This window comes from Coregonus lavaretus, assembly GCF_964263955.1.
Source record: "Coregonus lavaretus genome assembly, chromosome: 11".
Taxonomy (NCBI): domain Eukaryota; kingdom Metazoa; phylum Chordata; class Actinopteri; order Salmoniformes; family Salmonidae; genus Coregonus; species Coregonus lavaretus.
Genome location: NC_139998.1, coordinates 5,195,179 through 5,216,637, shown reverse-complemented (window position 1 = coordinate 5,216,637; position 21,459 = coordinate 5,195,179). Strand labels below are relative to the sequence as shown.

The 21,459-nt window shown below is 41.8% G+C and overlaps 1 protein-coding gene across 1 annotated transcript in view; it reads left to right on the top strand.

Moving 5' to 3' along the window:
- The window catches only part of LOC311137004 (cAMP-dependent protein kinase type II-beta regulatory subunit-like), a gene marked incomplete at both ends in the record, with an annotated part of 41,470 nt that overhangs the window by 2,812 nt on the left and 17,199 nt on the right, over positions 1-21,459 (top strand). Inside the window, 5 exons of the mRNA XM_084171332.1 lie at positions 15,999-16,034; positions 17,805-17,857; positions 18,123-18,206; positions 18,637-18,743; positions 19,008-19,161. Coding sequence (XP_084027458.1) covers positions 15,999-16,034; positions 17,805-17,857; positions 18,123-18,206; positions 18,637-18,743; positions 19,008-19,161 — 434 coding nt within the window. The remainder of the gene's footprint in view (positions 1-15,998; positions 16,035-17,804; positions 17,858-18,122; positions 18,207-18,636; positions 18,744-19,007; positions 19,162-21,459) is intronic.

The following is a 21,459-nucleotide window of genomic DNA, read 5'->3' as shown; positions in this document are numbered from 1 at the left end:
TAGTCTGGCTTTTTTATGGCGGTTTTGGAGCAGTGGCTTCTTTCTTGCTGAGCGGCCTTTCAGGTTATGTCGATATAGGACTCGGCTTACTGTGGATATAGATACTTTTGTGCCTGTTTCCTCCAGCATCTTCACAGGGTCCTTTGCTGTTGTTCTGGGATTGATTTGCACTTTTCGCACCAAAGTACGTTCATCTCTAGGAGACAGAACGCATCTCCTTCCTGAGTGGTATGACGGCTGCGTGGTCCCATGGTGTTTATACTTGCATACTATTGTTTGTACAGATGAACGTGGTACCTTCAGGCGTCCCAAGGATGAATCAGACTTGTGGAGGTCTACAATGTTTTTCCTGAGGTCTTGGTTAATTTCTTTTGATTTTCACATGATGTCAAGCAAAGAGGCACAGAGTTTGAAGGTAGGCCTTGAAATACATCCACAGGTACACCTCCAATTGACTCAAATTATGTCAATTAGCCTATCAGAAGCTTCTAAAGCCATGGCATCATTTTCTGGAATTGTCCAAGCTGTTTAAAGGCACAGTCAACTTAGTGTATGGAAACTTCTGACCCACTGGAATTGTGATACAGTGAATTTTAAGTGAAATAATCTGTCTGTAAACAATTGTTGGAAAAAATGACTTGTGTCATGCACAAAGTAGATGTCTTAACGGACTTGGCACAACTATAGTTTGTTAACAAGACATTTGTGGAGTGGTTGAAAAAAAGAGTTTTAATGACTCCAACCTAAGTGTATGTAAACCTCCGACTTCAACTGTATATATGTGACACGTATTAATGCCAAAATAACATGCAAAACAGGCAACCATTATTTGTTTTCTTTAGCTAAACAGGTGGGGCTCAAAACAATTGGGGCTCTGCGATGATGATACCAATTTACATTCAAAATAGAGTGAAAAAACTTCATATAAACGACCAGCCTTTTTAGGCAGTCGATACAGATGTAGGATCTTAATTTGAGCCATTTTGCTACAGCAGGAAAATAATCATGCAGCAACAGGAAATGGGAAACTTTATGTGGATTATATTTTTGGAGAGGTTGACACATTTTTCGTAAGGGCAAATCAAGTCTGACATTTTAAAGTAGAAATTACAAACGTTAAAAAACTTTTTAAACCTTTAATACACTATACGTTTGCATTTCATGCTGTGCAGGAAAATTCTCAGCAACAAAAAAGTGATGCAATTAAAATCCTACATCTGTACACAGCAGTATGGGATTGGCATACACCTCTGTAGGACTGAAAGCAAAGCAGTTGGGGGAAAAAGCACAAGTGTTTGTGACAGGTTAGCATTCCATGCCTCAGTGGTTATGGTGCTTGAGAAAGAGGAAGTCTGGATGGCTGCTAATAGGAGGATAGGCTGCCACAGGCCTATGATAAAACACATGCAGATAAAACAGAACAGACTAGAATAGAATGGAATAGATCAAGCCCCATGGATCATTACTTCATTCAGTACATATACAGTGGTCCTTTGTAGCTCAGTTGGTAGAGCATGGCTCTTGCAATGCCATGATAGTGGGTTAGATTCCAACTTTGGATAAAAGTGTCTGCTAAGTACCGGCATCTAATTTTTCTACTGCTTGAGCTCCTGCACCTCTTACATGCTGAGCAGACCACACACATGCGTGCGCCATTGTGCGCATGTTGATTTTTTTCCTCCCACATCAGACACGATCAGGACACGCAGGTTGAAATATCAAAACAAACTCAAAACCAACTATAATAACATGGGGAAAGGTCGAAAAGTATTAAACATTTATGGCAATTTAGCTAGCTAGCTTGCTGTTTTTAGCTAACTTGGCCTGGGATATAAACATTGGTTTGTTATTTTACCAGAAATGCACAAGGTCCTCTACTCCAACAATTAATCCACAGATAAAACAGTAAACTAAGTTCAGGCTTCCTTCAGGCTTCTTCTTCTTCTTTGGACTTTATATGTTGATTGGTAATCAACTTTAAGATGTATTACCACCACCAACTGGACTGGAGTGTGGACCTTAGTTCATCTTTCAATCACCCACATGGGTATATGCTCCTAAAAACCAATGAGGAAATGGGAGAGGCAGGACTTGCAGCGTGTCGAGCGTCACAAATAGAACCAAGTTCTATTTTAGCGCCTGGCAACACAGATGCTCGTGAGCAGTGTGGGTGCAATGATTGAATAACATGTATGTGTACATTTATTTTGCAACGCTTGCACACGGGACGTGTCCGGTCTGGTCAGCATGTTAATCCTGTGTCACACTAAGCAATTTGGACGCAATTGTAATTGCATGCAACGTCGGATCCTGTCATACATCTTATCATATTTTCATAAATTATTTGTTTATCCAAATGTTTGGTAATTGTAACAGCATCACTATAGACAAAATGCTGGCTGTACAATTTAGCTAGCTGGCCAAACTGTTGCCTATTTGCCAACCACAACATTTTGTTGTGTAACAGCCTGAATTTAAAATGGATAAGAATTGAGATTTTGTGTCACTGGCCTAAACACAATACCCCATAATGTCAAAGTGGAATTATGTTTTTAGAATTTGATACAAATTAATTAAAAACGAAAAGCTGAAATTAGTTAATAAGTATTCAACCCCTTTGTTATGGCCAGACTAAATAAGTTCAGGAGTATTGTGTGCAATAATAGTGTTTAACATGATTTTTGAATGACTACTTAATCTCTGTACCACACACAATTATCTGTAAGGTCCCTCAGTCGAGCAGTGAATTTCAAACACAGACTCAACCACAAAGAGCAGGGAGGTTTTCCAATGCCTCGCAAAGAAGGGCACGTATTGGTAGATGGGTAAAAAAAAAGCAGACATTGAATATCCCTTTGAGCGTGGTGAAGTTATTAATTACACTTTGCATGGTGTATCAATACACCCAGTCACTACAGATACAGGTGTCCTTCCTAACTCAGTTGCCGGAGAGGAAGGAAACCGCTCAGGGATTTCACCACGAGGCCAATGTTTTCACTTTGTCATTATGGGGTATTGTGTGCAGTGGCATGTATTCATGGATGCCAAGGGAAGCCAGGCTTCCCCACAAAATTGACCAAGAGGCAGTCAAGCACCCAAGCTAACTGGCTAACATGGGCTAGCTTGCTAGCTACATCCAGACACAAAATTGGGATTATGGTTAATTGTTTACCTCTGGATAACATTAAAACAGCCTAACCAGCTCTGCAAGGGCGAGTAAAATGGTCAGAGCTGGTTAGGCTGTTTTAATGTTATCCAGAGCGTTGGTGACTGTAACTGTGCTGCTGGCAACAATTTAATTATGCTTTTTTGCCGATGTTTACTGACTCCGGCCATATTCAACAGGTGTTGTGAGTTCATAAATTCATCAGTTATTCTGCGCTCTGGCGTACTCAGACTGAATTTATGAACGCACCCGAAATGGTTACTTGCATAGTGGAGTCTTTTGTTAAGACATGTAGCTAGCTAGCTAGGTAAACAATGAACCATAATCCCAACTCATGACATTACTACCCTGCATGAATCTGCAGGTAGCTACCCAACCAGGTTCAATGTTAGCTAGCTAACATTAGGCTCTAAATAGCCAAGCAAATGGCTCTGAAATACGAATAATAAGATCATACACGAAATATTAGCTAGCAAGCCAGCCAGCTAACCTTAGCTAGCTAGTTAAACAATGAACCATAATCCCAACTCATGACTTTACTACCCTGCATGAATCTGCAGGTAGCTAACCTACCAGGTTCAATGTTAGCAAGCAAATGGCTCTGAGATACGAATAATAAGATCATACACGTAACGTTAGCTAGTGAGCCAGCTAGCTAACAGTACGTTTTAACTTGAAATGAAACCACTTTCTGTCAAGATTAGATACGTGTAATATCTGAAAATGTAGCTAGCTAGACTATCTTACCCGTTTACATCATGCATGATGGACGCGTGTCCCTGTCACGGATGCCATGGTTGCCCTTAGTTTGAAGATGTAATCCGGAGACAGGTGTTTTCTCCATCTCTTTAGCTATCGTGCTCTAATTCCACTGATTTCAAAACTTGATCCTCCAGAAAGTGGAGAGCACCACTTATGCAGCTCCACTACACGATACATTAAAAGAAAAGCTGCGTTAGACAGGATTATCTACACATACTGACCAGCTCAAATAGACAGAAGCGTGCTATATGGCAGACCAATCCGAACTCCTCTCTCGGCATGTCCAGCCCACTCATTATCTCAGCCAATCATGGCTAGTGGGAAGGTTGCTGTCTATTTCTATGGCTTAACCAGCTAGGCTCGTAATTTAACAATTTTATTCGTATTTACAGATGGCATACAAGTTTGTTATTAAGGCACATGAAAGTTCACATGTTCCAGAAGGCATTTCAGCAAAAAAACGCATTTTGATAAAAAAAAAAAAAAATGTACGTTCAAATGGCTCTCCTGTGAAGTAGTGACCCGCGACATACACCTAGTTTCCTGAAACAAGTCACCAATGTCCTTCAATTCTCAAGAGGCTGAATGTCTCACTGGAGAAAGCATCCGAGCAAACAAAACAGCGCCCCTCTGTCTCAGTATGTTTAGCGTATCTATCTTATGCTGTCTGGTCAGAAAGAGTGTGATATTATTGTTGCCCGTAGCATTGAATGCAAGGGAAGCCAGCGAGCATTTGGCCTCCCTTGATAAAAATTTAATAAATAAATAGCCAATCAGCATTGAGCTAAACTGAGTGAGCTCAGCTGTGAATGGTCCTGACGCACCAAATAAAGTGTCAAGGGAAGTCTGTTTGGATTTGGATTCAGACCAATCACATCACAAGCCAAATGTCATTATTGAATTGTTGCATCTTGTTGTGTTGTTGTCCTCCGTTGGCTAGCTAGTTAGCTAAACTTATCCCTTTCCTAAATTAGCCATGGTTGGAGATAGGGATTTGGACCTGTGGTTTTACTTAATTCTCCATTCTGGCCAATGATTATAACGGCGATTCTGATTCAACCATTAATTCATACATTGTGCCCCTCGCCTGAGAGGATGGAAGTTCAACATGTAGCTAGGGTCGTGGAAATGTCAGTACTGAGAGAGACTTGGACAACTATTCAAGCAATCATCTTTATTTAACATCGATTAATTATTGCAATAATGAAGCCTTCGACCGCACACTCTGAAGTGTGTGTTGCCGAGAGCTTAACTAATAATGAAAAAACAGAGATCTTATATAGGAGACCTAAAAATTCTTAGTCATGGCTGGTTCCACCCCTTCCATGCAGATTGGGGGCACCATAAGCCACTTTAGGTTCATCTCCTGGTTATCTGCCTCTGGTGTTATTTTTAATCCCACCTCATCTTAGTTTCCCAGATGCCAGGATAATCAGGAATACTGAGGCCTTTGTTCTGCTCCTCCAGGCTATCTCCATTTGGTTAAACACCACATCTTGTCTATGGAATGCAGGCTCAGTCCGACCGGAGACATCTCCCACACATGCGCCACTAATCACAGAATGGAATGTGGCTGTTTTTATCACCAAGATATCAATCAATTGTCAGCTCAAGCTATCTCTAGTAAAACCATACGCCCAGAATAGCTGCAGTGTGCTAGAGTGGAGACCCAACTCAGTCCCACAGACGCAGATGAGAGAGTACTGAGAACCCTATTCCATTGCATAAAACTACCATTCAATGCATAAACAGTATTAAAACATAATCTTGTAATTTTTCTATCACACTAGATGTAGAATGCTAATGTTAACTAGCTGGCCTGGCGTATCATTGTCCATGAAAGGAAGCTAGGCTAGCGAGCAAGTATTTTAGCCAGGTAGTCTAGGACAACAAAAACTAAAAGCGTGTACTGTATGACAGAGTCACAGACCATTTAGGCAACATGAAAGAGGAGGATGGTATTGGCGTTTCTCTACAAGTAGGGTGAGTCAACATGTTTTTTTCTACTTGCACGCACACACACACACACACACACACACACACACACACACACACAAACACACAGAAATCAGTACCATGGAGACCACATCATACTGTAATTAGCTTATGTTGATTGGACTAAACAGTTTATGGTATTTTTTAGTTGTCGCTGTTTTAGACTAAGCATACAGTGAGGGAAAAAAGTATTTGATCCCCTGCTGATTTTGTACGTTTGGCCACTGACAAAGACATGGTCAGTCTATCATTTTAATGGTAGGTTTATTTGAACAGTGAGAGACAGAATAACAACAAAAAAATCCAGAAAAACGCATGTCAAAATTGTTATAAATTGATTTTGCATTTTAATGAGGGAAATAAGTATTTGACCCCTCTGCAAAACATGACTTAGTACTTAGTGGCAAAACCCTTGTTGGCAATCACAGAGGTCAGACGTTTCTTGTAGTTGGCCACCAGGTTTGCACACATCTCAGGAGGGATTTTGTCTCACTACTCTTTGCAGATCTTCTCCAAGTCATTAAAGTTTAGAGCCTGACGTTTGGCAACCAGAACCTTCAGCTCCCGCCACAGATTTTCTATGGGATTAAGGTCTGGAGACTGGCTAGGCCACTCCAGGACCTTAATGTGCTTCTTCTTGAGCCACTCCTGTGTTGCCTTGGCCGTGTGTTTTGGGTCATTGTCATGCTGGAATACCCATCCACGACCCATTTTCAATGCCCTGGCTGAGGGAAGGGGGTTCTCACCCAAGATTTGACGGTACATGGCCCCGTCCATTGTCCCTTTGATGCAGTGAAGTTGTCCTGTTTCCACCTCCATGTTTGACAGTGGGGATGGTGTTCTTGGGGTCATAGGCAGCATTCCTCCTCCGCCAAACACGGTGAGTTGAGTTGATGCCAAAGAGCTCGATTTCGGTCTCATCTGACCACAACACTTTCACCCAGTTCTCCTCTGAATCATTCAGATGTTCATTGGCAAACTTCAGACGGGCCTATATATGTGCTTTCTTGAGCAGGGGGACCTTGCGGGCTCTGCAGGATTTCAGTCCTTCACGGCGTAATGTGTTACCAATTGTTTTCTTGGTGACTATTATCCCAGCTGCCTTGAGATCATTGACAAGATCCTCCCGTGTAGTTCCGGGCTGATTCCTCACCGTTCTCATGATCATTGCAACTCCACGAGGTGAGATCTTGCATGGAGCCCCAGGCCGAGGGAGATTGACAGTTCTTTTGTGTTTCTTCCATTTGCGAATAATCGCACCAACTGTTGTCACCTTCTCACCAAGCTGCTTGGCGATGGTCTTGTAGCCCATTCCAGCCTTGTGTAGGTCTACAATCTTGTCCCTGACATCCTTGGAGAGCTCTTTGGTCTTGGCCATGGTGGAGAGTTGGGAATCTGATTGATTGATTGCTTCTGTGGACAGGTGTCTTTTATACAGGTAAAAAACTGAGATTAGGAGTACTCCCTTTAAGAGTGTGCTCCTAATCTCAGTTTGTTACCTGTATAAAAGACACCTGGAAGCCAGAAATCTTTCTGATTGAGAGGGGGTCAAATACTTATTTCCCTCATTAAAATGAAAATCAATTTATAACATTTTTTACATGCGTTTTTCTGGATTTTTTTGTTGTTATTCTGTCTCTCACTGTTCAAATAAACCTACCATTAAAATTATAGACTGATCATTTCTTTGTCAGTGGGCAAACGCACAAAATCAGCAGGGGATCAAATACTTTTTTCCCTCACTGTACGTGATTAGATTATGTTGAAATGGTGCTTGAATAGTGGAGGCAGCTCCTGTTTTCTTTGCTACTTGCAGTAACTCTCCGTGGTTCTAAATCAATAGTTGTTTAGTAGTCCGTAAATGTCGGAAACATTATCTTGCTGTAGGTAATGTAACTGTTTGTTACATGCAATATGTTTTGTGGACTTCACCGGACAGATGTTGCTCTCCGGTTTTGTAATGAAACAAATGTGTGGTTGAATATATTCTTCCACTGTGTCTTCTTATTGTCTTGGCCTTAGGCCTATATATCACGGTGTCAAGGCATACGAACTAACAGGTTATAGAGCAAACAACACAATTACCACAACACATCGGTTGTAATATGGCTTTTTTTTCTGGATTGGCTTCCCCAGTGATTTTACCCACACACCGCTACTGATTGTGTGTAGATGTGTGAGAGAAAAAACATATATTTAATCCATTTTGAATTCAGGTTGTAGCACAACAAAATGTGGAATAAGTCAAGGGGTATGAATACTTTCTGAAGGAACTGTATATTACCATGCACATAAACCATGAGTTGCCGGGGTGTCTATGCATTTCCCATTTGGCATGTCTCTTTTGTCGCGGTTTGCAGCAGCACTGACAGCTGTATTGACATGACAACTGAGTCGGAGTTCGGAATGGATATGATGAGTAATGTAAACTTTTTTCTGCTCCCTGATTCGACATTTCATACAGACAATTGCGTGAAATAGGAAGGATTTCTATCTCTTGCAATGCTATGCAACTAATTTGCAGCCAATTTTTGGGGGGTGACACACGGAGCAACCCAGATTACACTTTGTTGCAAGCAACATGAATTGCATCCAGATTGCTTCGTGTAACATTGCCGTTACACACTGAACAGAAATATAAACGCAACATGTAAAGTGTTGGTCCCATGTTTCATGAGCTGAAATAAAATATCCCAGAAATCTGCCATACGCACAAAAAGCTTATTTCTCTCAAATTTTGCACACAATTTTACATCCCTATTTTTAATTTTAATTTCAAATTTTTTTTTTTTTTACTTCTTTTTTGGGGGGATGGATCATCTTAACATTGCAGATAGATTGTATCTTCTATCAATGTAATTGTCTGCATCACTTCCAACCCCCCATGTTTTTTATATATATACTCCCCTTTATTACTTTTCAACCCCGCCATCCTTTCCCTACTTGGAGTTAATTAGTGAACAACAATGCCCAGGCCTCTACTTCCAGTCTATACTTACTATCTACACCTTATGGACACAGTTAATTTTACAATAATTCTATTATATATATATATATATATATATTTTTTTTTTTATTATAATTTTTTTGCTCCTGAACTACTTCTACTCTCAACCTCTCCGATCATTTTCATGATATCCATCCGGTTTGCTTCTATATGCCATATCTTTCTAACTGTGCTCTTTCCCAAAAGCTCCCAACATACAACCTATATACTTATTATGGACACAGTATGCTTACATTATTAGCTATCTTTGTTATTATTTGTTGTTATTTGTTATTAGTCCCATCCTTCAACTCTATTCAATACCTCCCATCTATCTCTTAACACCATCCATATAGGATTTCTATTTGCCATATATATTTCAACCGTACTGTGATGTTTTACAAAAGTTCTGAACCTTTCTATTGTCATTGCTTCTACAGATTGTTAATTAAAAATAAACATTTTTGCTAAAAATATTATTATACACTGCTCAAAAAAATAAGGGAACACTTAAACAACACTTCCTAGATCTGAATGAATGAAATAATCTTATTAAATACTTTTTTCTTTACATAGTTGAATGTGCTGACAACAAAATCACACAAAAATTATCAATGGAAATCAAATGAATCAACCCATGGAGGTCTGGATTTGGAGTCACCCTCAAAATTAAAGTGGAAAACCACACTACAGGCTGATCCAACTTTGATGTAATGTCCTTAAAACAAGTCAAAATGAGGCTCAGTAGTGTGTGTGGCCTCCACGTGCCTGTATGACCTCCCTACAACGCCTGGGCATGCTCCTGATGAGGTGGCGGATGGTCTCCTAAGGGATCTCCTCCCAGACCTGGACTAAAGCATCCGCCAACTCCTGGACAGTCTGTGGTGCAACGTGGCGTTGGTGGATGGAGCGAGACATGATGTCCCAGATGTGCTCAATTGGATTCAGATCTGGGGAACGGTCAGGCCAGTCCATAGCATCAATGCCTTCCTCTTGCAGGAACTGCTGACACACTCCAGCCACATGAGGTCTAGCATTGTCTTGCATTAGGAGGAACCCAGGGCCAACCGCACCAGCATATGGTCTCACAAGGGGTCTGAGGATCTCATCTCGGTACCTAATGGCAGTCAGGCTACCTCTGGCGAGCACATGGAGGGCTGTGCGGCCCCCCAAAGAAATGCCACCCCACACCATGACTGACCCACCGCCAAACCGGTCATGCTGGAGGATGTTGCAGGCAGCAGAACGTTCTCCACGGCGTCTCCAGACTCTGTCACGTCTGTCACATGTGCTCAGAGTGAACCTGCTTTCATCTGTGAAGAGCACAGGGCGCAAGTGGCGAATTTGCCAATCTTGGTGTTCTCTGGCAAATGCCAAACGTCCTGCACGGTGTTGGGCTGTAAGCACAACCCCCACCTGTGGACGTCGAGCCCTCATACCACCCTCATGGAGTCTGTTTCTGACCGTTTGAGCAGACACATGCACATTTGTGGCCTGCTGGAGGTCATTTTGCAGGGCTTTGGCAGTGCTCCTCCTGCTCCTCCTTGCACAAAGGCGGAGGTAGCGGTCCTGCTGCTGGGTTGTTGCCCTCCTACGGCCTCCTCCACGTCTCCTGATGTACTGGCCTGTCTCCTGGTAGCACCTCCATGCTCTGGACACAACGCTGACAGACACAGCAAACCTTCTTGCCACAGCTCGCATTGATGTGCCATCCTGGATGAGCTGCACTACCTGAGCCACTTGTTTGGGTTGTAGACTCCGTCTCACTAGAGTGAAAGCACCGCCAGCATTCAAAAGTGACCAAAACATCAGCCAGGAAGCATAGGAACTTAGAAGTGGTCTGTGGTCACCACCTGCAGAACCACTTCTTTATTGGGGGTGTCTTGCTAATTGCCTATAATTTCCACCTGTTGTCTATTCCATTTGCACAACAGCATGTGAAATGTATTGTCAATCAGTGTTGCTTCCTAAGTGGACAGTTTGATTTCACAGAAGTGTCATTGACTTGGAGTTACATTGTGTTGTTTAAGTGTTCCCTATTATTTTTTTGAGCAGTGTATTATTGATCGATTGACTATGACTTTTCAGATCACCCAGTAATGCTATCTGCAAGGTTAGCTCCAGGTAAATATTGCAATCCTTTAGCCATTCCTGGACCTGTGTCCAAAAACAAGCTACAAATGGACAGAACCAAAACAAATGATCTAATGATTCTGTCTCTTCACAGCAAAATCTGCAGAGCTGGGAAGAGTGTATCCCCCATATAAATAACATTCTATTGGTAGCAAGAATTTTATATAATAATTTAAATTGAAAGATTCAAATTTTTGAATCCGGTGTCGTTTCAAGCAACATGAATTGCATCCAGATTGCTTCGTGTAACATTGCCGTTACACACTGAACAGAAATATAAACGCAACATGTAAATTGTTGGTCCCATGTTTCATGAGCTGAAATAAAAGATCCCAGAAATCTGCCATACGCACAAAAAGCTTATTTCTCTCAAATTTTGCACACAAATTTGTTTACATCCCTGTTAGTGAGGTGTGACATATCAAGAAGCTGATGAAACAGCATGATCATTACACAGGTGCACCTTGTGCTGGGGACAATAAAAGGCCACTCTAAAATGGGCAGTTTTGTCGCACAACACAAGCCACATATGTCTCAAGTTTTGAGGGAGCATGCAATTGGCATACTGACAGCAGGAATGTCCACCAGTGCTGTTGCCAGATAATTTAATGTTCATTTCTTTCTCTACCATAAGCCGCCTCCAATGTCCTTTTAGAGCATTTGGCAGTACGTCCAACCGGCCTCACAACCGCAGACCACGTGTATGGCATCGTGTGGGCGAGCGGTTTACTGATGTCAACGTTGTGAACAGAGTGCCCCATGGTGGCGGTGGGGTTATGGTATGGGCAGGCATAAGCTATGGACAACGAACACAATTGCAATTTATCGATAGCAGTTTGAATGCACAGAGATACCGTGACGAGATCCTGAGGCCCATTGTCGTGCCATTCATCTGCCACCATCACCTCATGTTTCCGCATGATAATGCACGGCCCCATGTTGCAAGGATCTGTACACAATTCCTGGAAGCTAGAAATGTCATCCATTGAGCATGTTTGGGATGCTCTGAATCAACATGTACGACAGCATGTTCCAGTTTCCACCAAAATCCAGCAACTTCGCGCAGCCATTGAAGAGGAGTGGGACAACATTCCACAGGCCACAATCAACAGCCTGATCAACTCTATGCGAAGCCGATGTCTCGCGCTGCTTGAGGCAAATGGTGGTCACACCAGATACTAACTGGTTTTCTGATCCACGCCCCTACATTTTTATTTAAGGTATATGTGACCAACAGATGCATATCTGTATTCCTAGTCATGTGAAATCCATAGATTAGGGTTTAATGAATGTATTTCAATTGACTGATTTGCTTATATGAACTGCAACTCAGTAAAATCTTTTAAATTGTTGCATGTTGCGTTGATATTTTTGTTTAGTATAGAATATAAACTATTGTGGAGCTCCTGCACCTAAATATAAACAGTACCGGCACCCAAAATGAGTATCGGCACATATTTCAGTCCAAGTTAAGCACGGATAGTATAGAATAGAATACCATGGCCGATGCAGACCTTCTACATCCAGCAGATACCATAGTCACTTTACTCCCATGGCTGGCCCCTTGATCCTAACACAGCATCACCACAATGTGCTGTTCCAGTGAGTTATACTAGTGTGACATGCATATATGGAATTGTGGAAAGTTGTGTGTCCTGGGCTTCCGTAATCAGTGAATCTGAAGTTAACAGTCTGCGCTCACCACAGTCTGAGTCCATCTCGCTCCAACCCATCACATTTCTGTCTGATTATTTTTTATAAACAATTAGTGATGCAGCAACAGTACAAAACCTAAGGGTTTTGCATTACCCTACACTAGGCTAGCTCTGTGAGATGGTTGTTTGAGGACAGGTGCAGTAGGTGCATTCAATCTTGCTGTTACTAGCAGGCCTTGACTGCACCTTTCATGGCCCATGATGACGTGGTCCTATTATTCACCCTTACACAACACAACAAACCCAGGCCCTCAGCTCATAATTATATATTCAGACATAGACAGCGAGAGAGAGAGGCTGGCCAGCTAGGTATTCATGGATGAGATTAGACCTTCTACCTCATGTATTTTCAACCTGGACTCAGGTGTAGACGTAACATAGTAAAAGGACATTTGTCTTCCTAGTATGATATGTTACGTTTCGTATGGTATGTATTAATTTGTGGATGTCCATCATCCATTTCATATGATATGTTACAAATGAGAATTAGTATAATATGTTACGAATTTGCAATACTTAGATATGTTCCGAATTACAATTTGTTGTGGCTAACGTTAGCTAGATGGCTAATGCTAACGTTAGCTAGGCTAGGGTTTAATAGCAACAGCATAACACAATTCTCATCCAAATTGGAAAATGTAGGCTACATTGGTCCTAGCGCTAACTGAGTAAAGAGTGAGCTATTTACAATTTATCACATCACGGGTGAGCTTACCAGTTTAATTGAGTTAAACACTTTCTAAAAGTCGAAAGTAATCCGACGGTGGGTAGATTGTGTTTGCCGCCATGTTTGTTTTTCTGCATCAACCAAACATAAGTAGAGATGACAAGATGAGTTGGGTCTGTTTGCATGTAATATGCATGTTGAAGGCGAAGGGGGTGTGTCGTCTACCATCATTCACTTCCGGAAGTTTACGTGAAAGACGAGTGAACCATCCCTTCACCTCATTTTGCTATAACGTCTTTGGTCTGACAGACGGTTTACGTGACACCCAGAAAGCAATGAATGACGTCAACAAACATGGCTCCACACATAGCCGGCAAATGGCTTAGCATTAGTGCAACCTTCAAAAAAGTATTTTACACACGTGTCCATTACAGTGTTTGCAAGAATCAGACTGCTTGATTTGTCACCAGCACTTGAAACATGTGAATAAAACAGTAAATAAAGAAATTATTACTACACAAACCATTATGCTTCATATATACAGTGTATTCAGACCACTTGACCTTGTCCACATTTTGTTACGTTACAACATTATTCTAAAATTGATTTAATAGTTTTTTCCCCCTCATCAATCTACACACAGTACCCCGTAATGTCAAAGCAAAAACAAGTTGTAATACATTTTGCAAATGTATTACAAATAAAAAACTGAAACATCACATTTAAATAAGTATTCAGACCCTTTACTCAGTACTTTGTTGAAGCACCTTTGGCAGCGATTACAGCCTTGAGTCTTCTTGGATATAACGCTACAAGCTTGGCAAGTTTCTCCCATTCTTCTCTGCATATCCTCTCAAGCTCTATCAGGTTGGATGGGGAGCGTTGCTGCACAGCTATTTTCAGGTCTCTCCAGAGATATTTGATCGGGTTCAAGTCCGGGCTCTTGCTGGGCCACTCAAGGACATTCAGAGATTTGTCCCAAAGCCACTCCTGCATTGTCTTGGCTGTGTACTTAGGGTCGTTGTCCTGTTGGAAGGTGAACCTTTGCCCCAGTCTGAAGTCCTGAGTGCTCTGGAACAGGTTTTCATCAAGGATCTCTCTGTACTTTGCTCCGTTCATCTTTGCCTCGATCCTGACTAGTCTCCCAGTCCCTGCCGCTGCTGCCACCACCATGCTTCACTGTAGGGATGGTGCCAGGTTTCCTCCAGACGTGACGGTTGGCATTCAGAGTTCAATCTTGGTTTCATCAGACCAGAGAATGTTGTTTCTCATGGTCTGAGAGTCTTAAGGTGCCTTTTGGCAAACACCAAGCGGGCTGTCATGTGCCTTTTACTGAGGAGTGGCTTCCGTCTGGCCAATCTACCATAATGGCCTGATTGGTGGAGTGCTGCAGAGATGGTTGTCCTTCTGGATGGTTCTCCCATCTCCACAGAGGAACTCTAGAGCTCAGTCAGAGTGACCATCGGGTTCTTGGTCACCTCCCTGACCAAGGCCCTTCTCCCCCGATTGCTCAGTTTGGCCGGGCGACCAGCTCTAGGAAGAGTCTTGATGGTGCCACATTTTTTGGTTCCCTTCCCCAGATCTGTGCCTCGACACAATCCTGTCTCGGAGCTCTATGGACAATTCCTTCGACCTCGTGGCTTGGTTTTTGCTCTGACATGCCCTGTCAACTGTGGGACCTTATATAGACAGGTGTGTGGCTTTCCAAATCATATCCAATCAATTGAATTTACCACAGGTGGACTCCAATCAAGTTGTAGAAAAATCTCAAGGATGATCAATGGAAACAGGATGCACCTGAGCTCAATTTCGAGTCTCATAGCAAAGGGTCTTAATAGTTATGTGAATAAGGTATTTAAGTTTTTTATTTTTAATACATTTGCAAAAATATTTTAAAAAATACTGTTTAGTTTAGTCATTATGGGGTATTACCTTGTGTAGATTGCTGAGGATTATTATTTTAAAAATCCATTTTAGAATAAGGCTGTAATGTAACAAAATGTCGGAAAAGGTCAAGGGGTCTGAATACTTTCCGAAAGCACTGTACATATGGTGTGCTACAGTAGAAATGAGATAACAGGATATACAGAAACTATTATGATAAGGTAATAAGGCACTTACTTTGATAGGAACGCACACATGTCCAAAGTTATTATTAGTAAGGAAAACAATAAAGACCTGGAAAATGCACCTGTCATTCAGTTGCCAGCTTTGATACATTTTTCTAGAACATGTCCTCTGTATGGTATCACTGCAATATTGGCCTAATTTCTTGATTTGTCCTTAAAGCTGAGATCCGCGAAAGGTGCCACTGGTCGCCCCAGGCGCATTTGTTATTGTTTTTGTTTTTGAAAAGGAAGATATGAGCTTTCAGCAAAGTAATTAAAAAAAATCATAGTATACACTCTGCTGTTCTATCACGTGTGCAATGATATGCAATGATGTCCGAGGGAATAAAACAGTGTTCGTTGTTTGAAGTAACGTATTTGTTGTTGTAATATCGCAAACAGACATGGCAGTTTCCAATGTAATCCTAAATGATCACCTAACACCTCGCTTTTCCACTTTTTTCAGCTCCTGTGATGAGTCGATTCATTAGAAGAGCTTCAGGTGAGTGTGTTATTTTTTTTTGTTTCTGGTGTGTTAGTGCCGGGGTGGAACAAAAGCCTGGACATTATTAGTAGGCATATGCTTCTGCTGTAGTCTGTTTAGCTTTTCAACCGTGAGATACCCAGTCCCAGAGAGCCTGACGTCAGCAGTCATTTAGTCAGCAGCACTGTAGTGTCTGTTCTTAGAATAACACAGCACCATTTCAATAATTGACTTGCTTTACCAGTAATCTTACATTTTCTACAGTACTCTGTCTGGCCTGTTTGTTCAGTCAGCAGTCTACTTACAAAACAGAGATCTCTTACTCAAGGATACTTTCGGAAGTTACACAGGTAGTCAGGCTGCACACTTTTTTAGGTCCACTCTGTAGTAAAGATCACAGAATGTTTTTGGTTCTATTTTATCATATTCTTTTGATTTTGTTTAAAATTAGAGTAAGAATGAGTATGTAGGACAGGTAAAGTCTTCGGTCGTTGTGGTTATGAAAAACCCCTGGATAATGTAACTAACTGGTAGGGAAATCATTTAAACCAAGCTTTTCTCTGAAAACCTTTGACGCATTAACACTCACAGAGGCCGTTAATCAGATCTGTTCCTCCACTGTGTTTCATTTTACCCGGCCTCTGCTTACAATAGAGATGAATTATCACTATCATCTCAATATTCCATTAGCAAAGCCCAGGAAGGAAGTACATCACTAAATGATGTAGGGTGACATGAGATGAAACTAGCGGCAGCAGGACCGTGTTGATATGAGGATCCATCCTAGTCTGTTGTGTGGGAAGTTGATGTTATTGATGAAGACGGACAGACAGAGGAGTGACTGTACTGTTATCTGGATGGTTGGTAAGAGGATGGTTGGCTGGAGGCATCTAGGAACTGATTGGCTAGGCCGGTCAACGATACTGACCGCTGCGCTCACCAATGAGCGTAGCACTGTCTGGTTGACCAGGCTAGCTGTTGGGCACACATGCCAGAAGAAAGGTGAAAAGAGAGGCCCCCTGGACAGCCTTCTTTAAAGTCTTCAGGGGAGGTTTGGGGTCAGTGTTTTGTTTTTGTGTGGTATTAGAGAAGCTGAACTGTCGTCACACTGTGAAAAAGGTAAATGGCATCTTCAATCAAAAAGTATTTATTGTGTCAATTTATAGTGTAAAATGAAGGTATTGTCACCCCATAATAGATACAGTATGTGCTTTATATTTCTTCCTTACACTTCCCATTTATGTACTTCCTCACACGTAGGGGCTGAATTCTGGCTCAGTTCTGGTTGTGTTAACTCACTCTTTATCTCTCTGATCGGTTTAAAAAGTGATTCTTTATTATGATTACTAAATCTCTCAGAGATGTCATGGATATCTACATATTTGTACAATATATTCCTTTGTTGGAACATGGACCTCGTATTAACTTTAATGAATCTCTGACACAGACAACGTACATCTCGATGAAGCTCTTTGTAGGCCCAATACTTTAAAACAAGGAAGTTGTGTATACTAAAAATAATTTTACACTAAGGCTCTAAATCACGCCTGAATAAGACAGTTGCTTATAAGACTAGGATCAGTAATGGATTAAATACTGTGACACCTTTATGTGCACAATCCTGGATTTCTACTTTAATATAGACCATTTCTTAGATTCCTTGTAAACCTTTTCTGACAAGCAACATATGTCTTTAACAGAATGTGTCTGTTTCTGGTCAGTGTATTGTCTTTTCACTGAATGTGAATTGTCTTGCAGTAACTTTCAATAATCTCTTCTATCATACAGTGTGTGCCGAGGCATTCAACCCTGATGAAGACGAGGAGGACAAAGAGCAGAAGGTAAGATGGCCCTGCTTTTCAAACAGTGGTGCTGTACAATAAACTATTACAGAGGAACTGTCGAAGAAATGAACTCTCTGGAGATAAGAAAATGATGACAAGCCAAATGTCTTTGGCCACAGAGCTATCTTTTCTAAATGATGTTGTACTTGAGGAGTATTGGCATTAGTCCCTGGAGTATACAGATAATGGGATGTGAAGGAAAATAACAAGTGTCCTTTCAACATATCTTTGTCAATAACATAGCATGTGGGTGCTTTCCCAGGTCACCCACCCTAAAACAGATGAGCAGAGGCAGAGACTACAGGAGGCCTGCAGAGATATCCTCCTGTTTAAAAACCTGGACCCGGTAAGAATGAAGAATGTTCTATTATTATTATTCCCTCATCGTACTGTAGTGGCCCTCCCTTTCCCTCCATTCACTGTCTGCTATGGTTCAGTACACACGCACACACTATACACAGAAAGGAGAACAGACTGTAGCCCGGGGCCAGGAGCTTTGTGCCATGGCCCGATGCACTGTGGGATTTTTTTTGCCAAATATTTTTAAGTACTGTAACAGCATGTAGAGAGGAAATCAAGTTGAAGTATTCATGTATCCTACGTACTGTATGTATGATGCTGTGCAATGTGTAATGAGTAATGTGTAGCCTAGGGCCTTACTCTTACAAATACTCAATACAATGTTTTCTATTTGAATAGACTTCTAATTTAATATAATCCTCAGGTCTTTGTTTCAGTCTTTATTTGTATTTATTGTTTGTTTTCTCATACCACAGGAACAATTTTCCCAAGTACTTGATGCCATGTTTGAGAAGTTCTTTGAGGTAGGAGAGCACATCATAGATCAAGATGATGATGGGGATAACTTCTACGTCATTGAAAGGTAAACCCTGACATACTGTAGTAACCTTAACACTTAACAACCTCATCAAGCGATTTGGACCTCTTGGCGTAATGGTTAAAGTGTTGGACTGACAGCCTTTCGGGGTTACTGCCCAAATGTTCTACAATACATCACAGTATATTTGGCAATAGTTTCATTTTAGTTCATCACCGTATTTGTCTTGAAAGGACTTTTATATGATCCAATTAGTTATCTCTCTAATTCTTGTTCTCTGTCCTTCCTCTATCGCGTCCTCCCTCTCAGAGGGATATTTGACATCTGCATGAGGGTTGATGGCGTAGAGAAGACTGTGGGAGCCTATGATAACCGGGGGAGCTTTGGGGAGCTGGCCCTGATGTACAACACCCCCAGGGCTGCTACCATCATCGCCACATCGCCCGGCGCTCTCTGGTGCCTGGTGAGTGAGTTCTCTTCTGTTCCCTGAACTGTTCCTCATAGTACATGCAGTAACCGACAGTACTGTACGGTGCATATTTTATGATGGGGTAGCAGTTGTCTGGCAGTGTTCTGACTTTTCCACATTTTGTTACGTTACAGCCTTATTCTAAAATAGATGACATTGTTTTATCCCCTCATCAATCTACACACAATACCCCATAATGACAAAACAAAAACAGGTTTTTAGAAATAAAAAACTGAAATAAGACATACATAATACATAAGTATTCAGACCCTTTACTCAGTACTTTGTTGAAGCACCTTTGGCAGCGATTACAGCCTCGAGTCTTCTTGAGTATGACGCTACAAGCTTGGCACTCTTGTATTTGGGGAGTTTCTCCCATTCTTCTCTGCAGATCCTCTCAAGCTCTGTCAGGTTGGATGGGGAGCGTCGCTGCATAGCTATTTTCAGGTCTATCCAGAGATGTTTGATCAGGTTCATGTCCAGGCTCTGGCTGGGCCACTCAAGGACATTCAGAGACTTGTCTGAAGCCACTCCTGTGTTGTCTTGGCGGTGTGCTTAGGGTCGTTGTCCTGTTGGAAGGTGAACCTTTGCCCCAGTCTGAGGTCCTGAGTGCGCTGGAGCAGGTTTTCATCAAGGATCTCTCTGTACTTTGCTCCATTCATCTTTCCCTCGATCCTGACTACTTTCCCAGTCCCTGCCGTTGAAAAACATCCCCACAGCATGATGCTGCCACCACCATGCTTCACTGTAGGGATGGTGCCAGCTTTCCTCCAGACGTGACGCTTGGCATTCAGGCAAAGAGTTCAATCTTAATTTCATCAGACTAGAGAATCTTGTTTCTCATGGTCTGAGTCCTTTAGGTGCCTTTTGGCAAACTCCAAGCAGGCAGTCATGTGGCTTTCACTGAGGAGTGTCTTCCGTCTGTCCACTCAGTGAAAGACCTGATTGGTGGAGTGCTGCAGAGATGGTTGTCCTTCTGGAAGGTTCTCCCATCTCCACAGAGGAACTCTGGAGCTCTGTCAGAGTGACCATCGGGTTCTTGGTCACCTCCCTGACCAAGTCCCTTCTCCCCGATTGCTCAGTTTGGCCGGGCGGCCAGCTCTAGGAAGAGTCTTGGTGATTCCAAACTTCTTCCATTTAAGAATGATGGAGGCCACTGTGTTCTTGGGGACCTTCAATGCTGCAGACATTTGTTGGTACCCTTCCCCAGATCTGTGCCTTGACACAATCCTGTCTTGTAGCTCTACGGACAATTCCTTCGATCTCACAGCTTGGTTTTTGCTCTGACATGCACTGTCAACTGTGGGACCTTATATAGACTGGTGTGTGCCTTTCCAAATCATGTCCAATCAATTGAATTTACCACAGGTGGACTCCAATCAAGTTGTAGAAACATGTCAAGGATGATCAATGGAAACAGGATGCACCTGAGCTCAATTTCGAGTCTCATAGCAAAGGGTCTGAATACTTATGTAAATAAGGTATTTCTGTTTGTTATTTTTAATAAATTTGCAAAAATGTCTAAAAACCTGTTTTCGCTTTGTCATTATGGGGTAATGTTTGTAGATTGATGAGGGGAAAAAAAAAGGCTGTAATGTAACAAAATGTGGAAAAAGTCAAGGGGTCTGAATACTTTCTGAATGCACTGTATGTATTAAGCTATCGATAAACATCTGAGAAAGCTCAGTGAGGTAAAAGCCCTATTTTGTACAAAGAGCTTCCAAGAATCCTTCCTCTCTGAGATGTAAGCATTACACTCTGCACATTAGCAGCACGAGTCCTTGTACAGGTGATAAAACCCAAATGCTACCCGACCATGGCGTCGAGTACTTGGGAAAATTAGAATGGGTAATTCATAATAGCATTGTATTTGGTTCAAAACATTCTCTAAGATGTTAACCTCAACTGGAGTTGTGCATAAAGGGTGTGACCATTGAGCAAGTTGAGGAAGCTAAAATCCTAGGTATAACTTTGGATGGTCAATTATCATGGTCCAGTCATATTGACAAATGTACTATGAAGATGGGGAGGGGTATGTCTATAAAAAGATGTTCTGCGTTTTTGACACAAAAATCAACTGTACTAGTTGTTCAGGCTCTGGTGTTGTCCGATATTGATTACAATCTGATAAAATGGTCAAGTGCAGCAAAACAATACCTATCAAAGCTGCAGCTGGCTCTAAACAGAGCAGCACGCCTTGCCCTTAACTGCACATACAGAACTAACATCAACAACATGCATCCCAGTCTTTCCTGGTTGACAAGAGATAATCTTCTTATCTTTTAGTTTTTA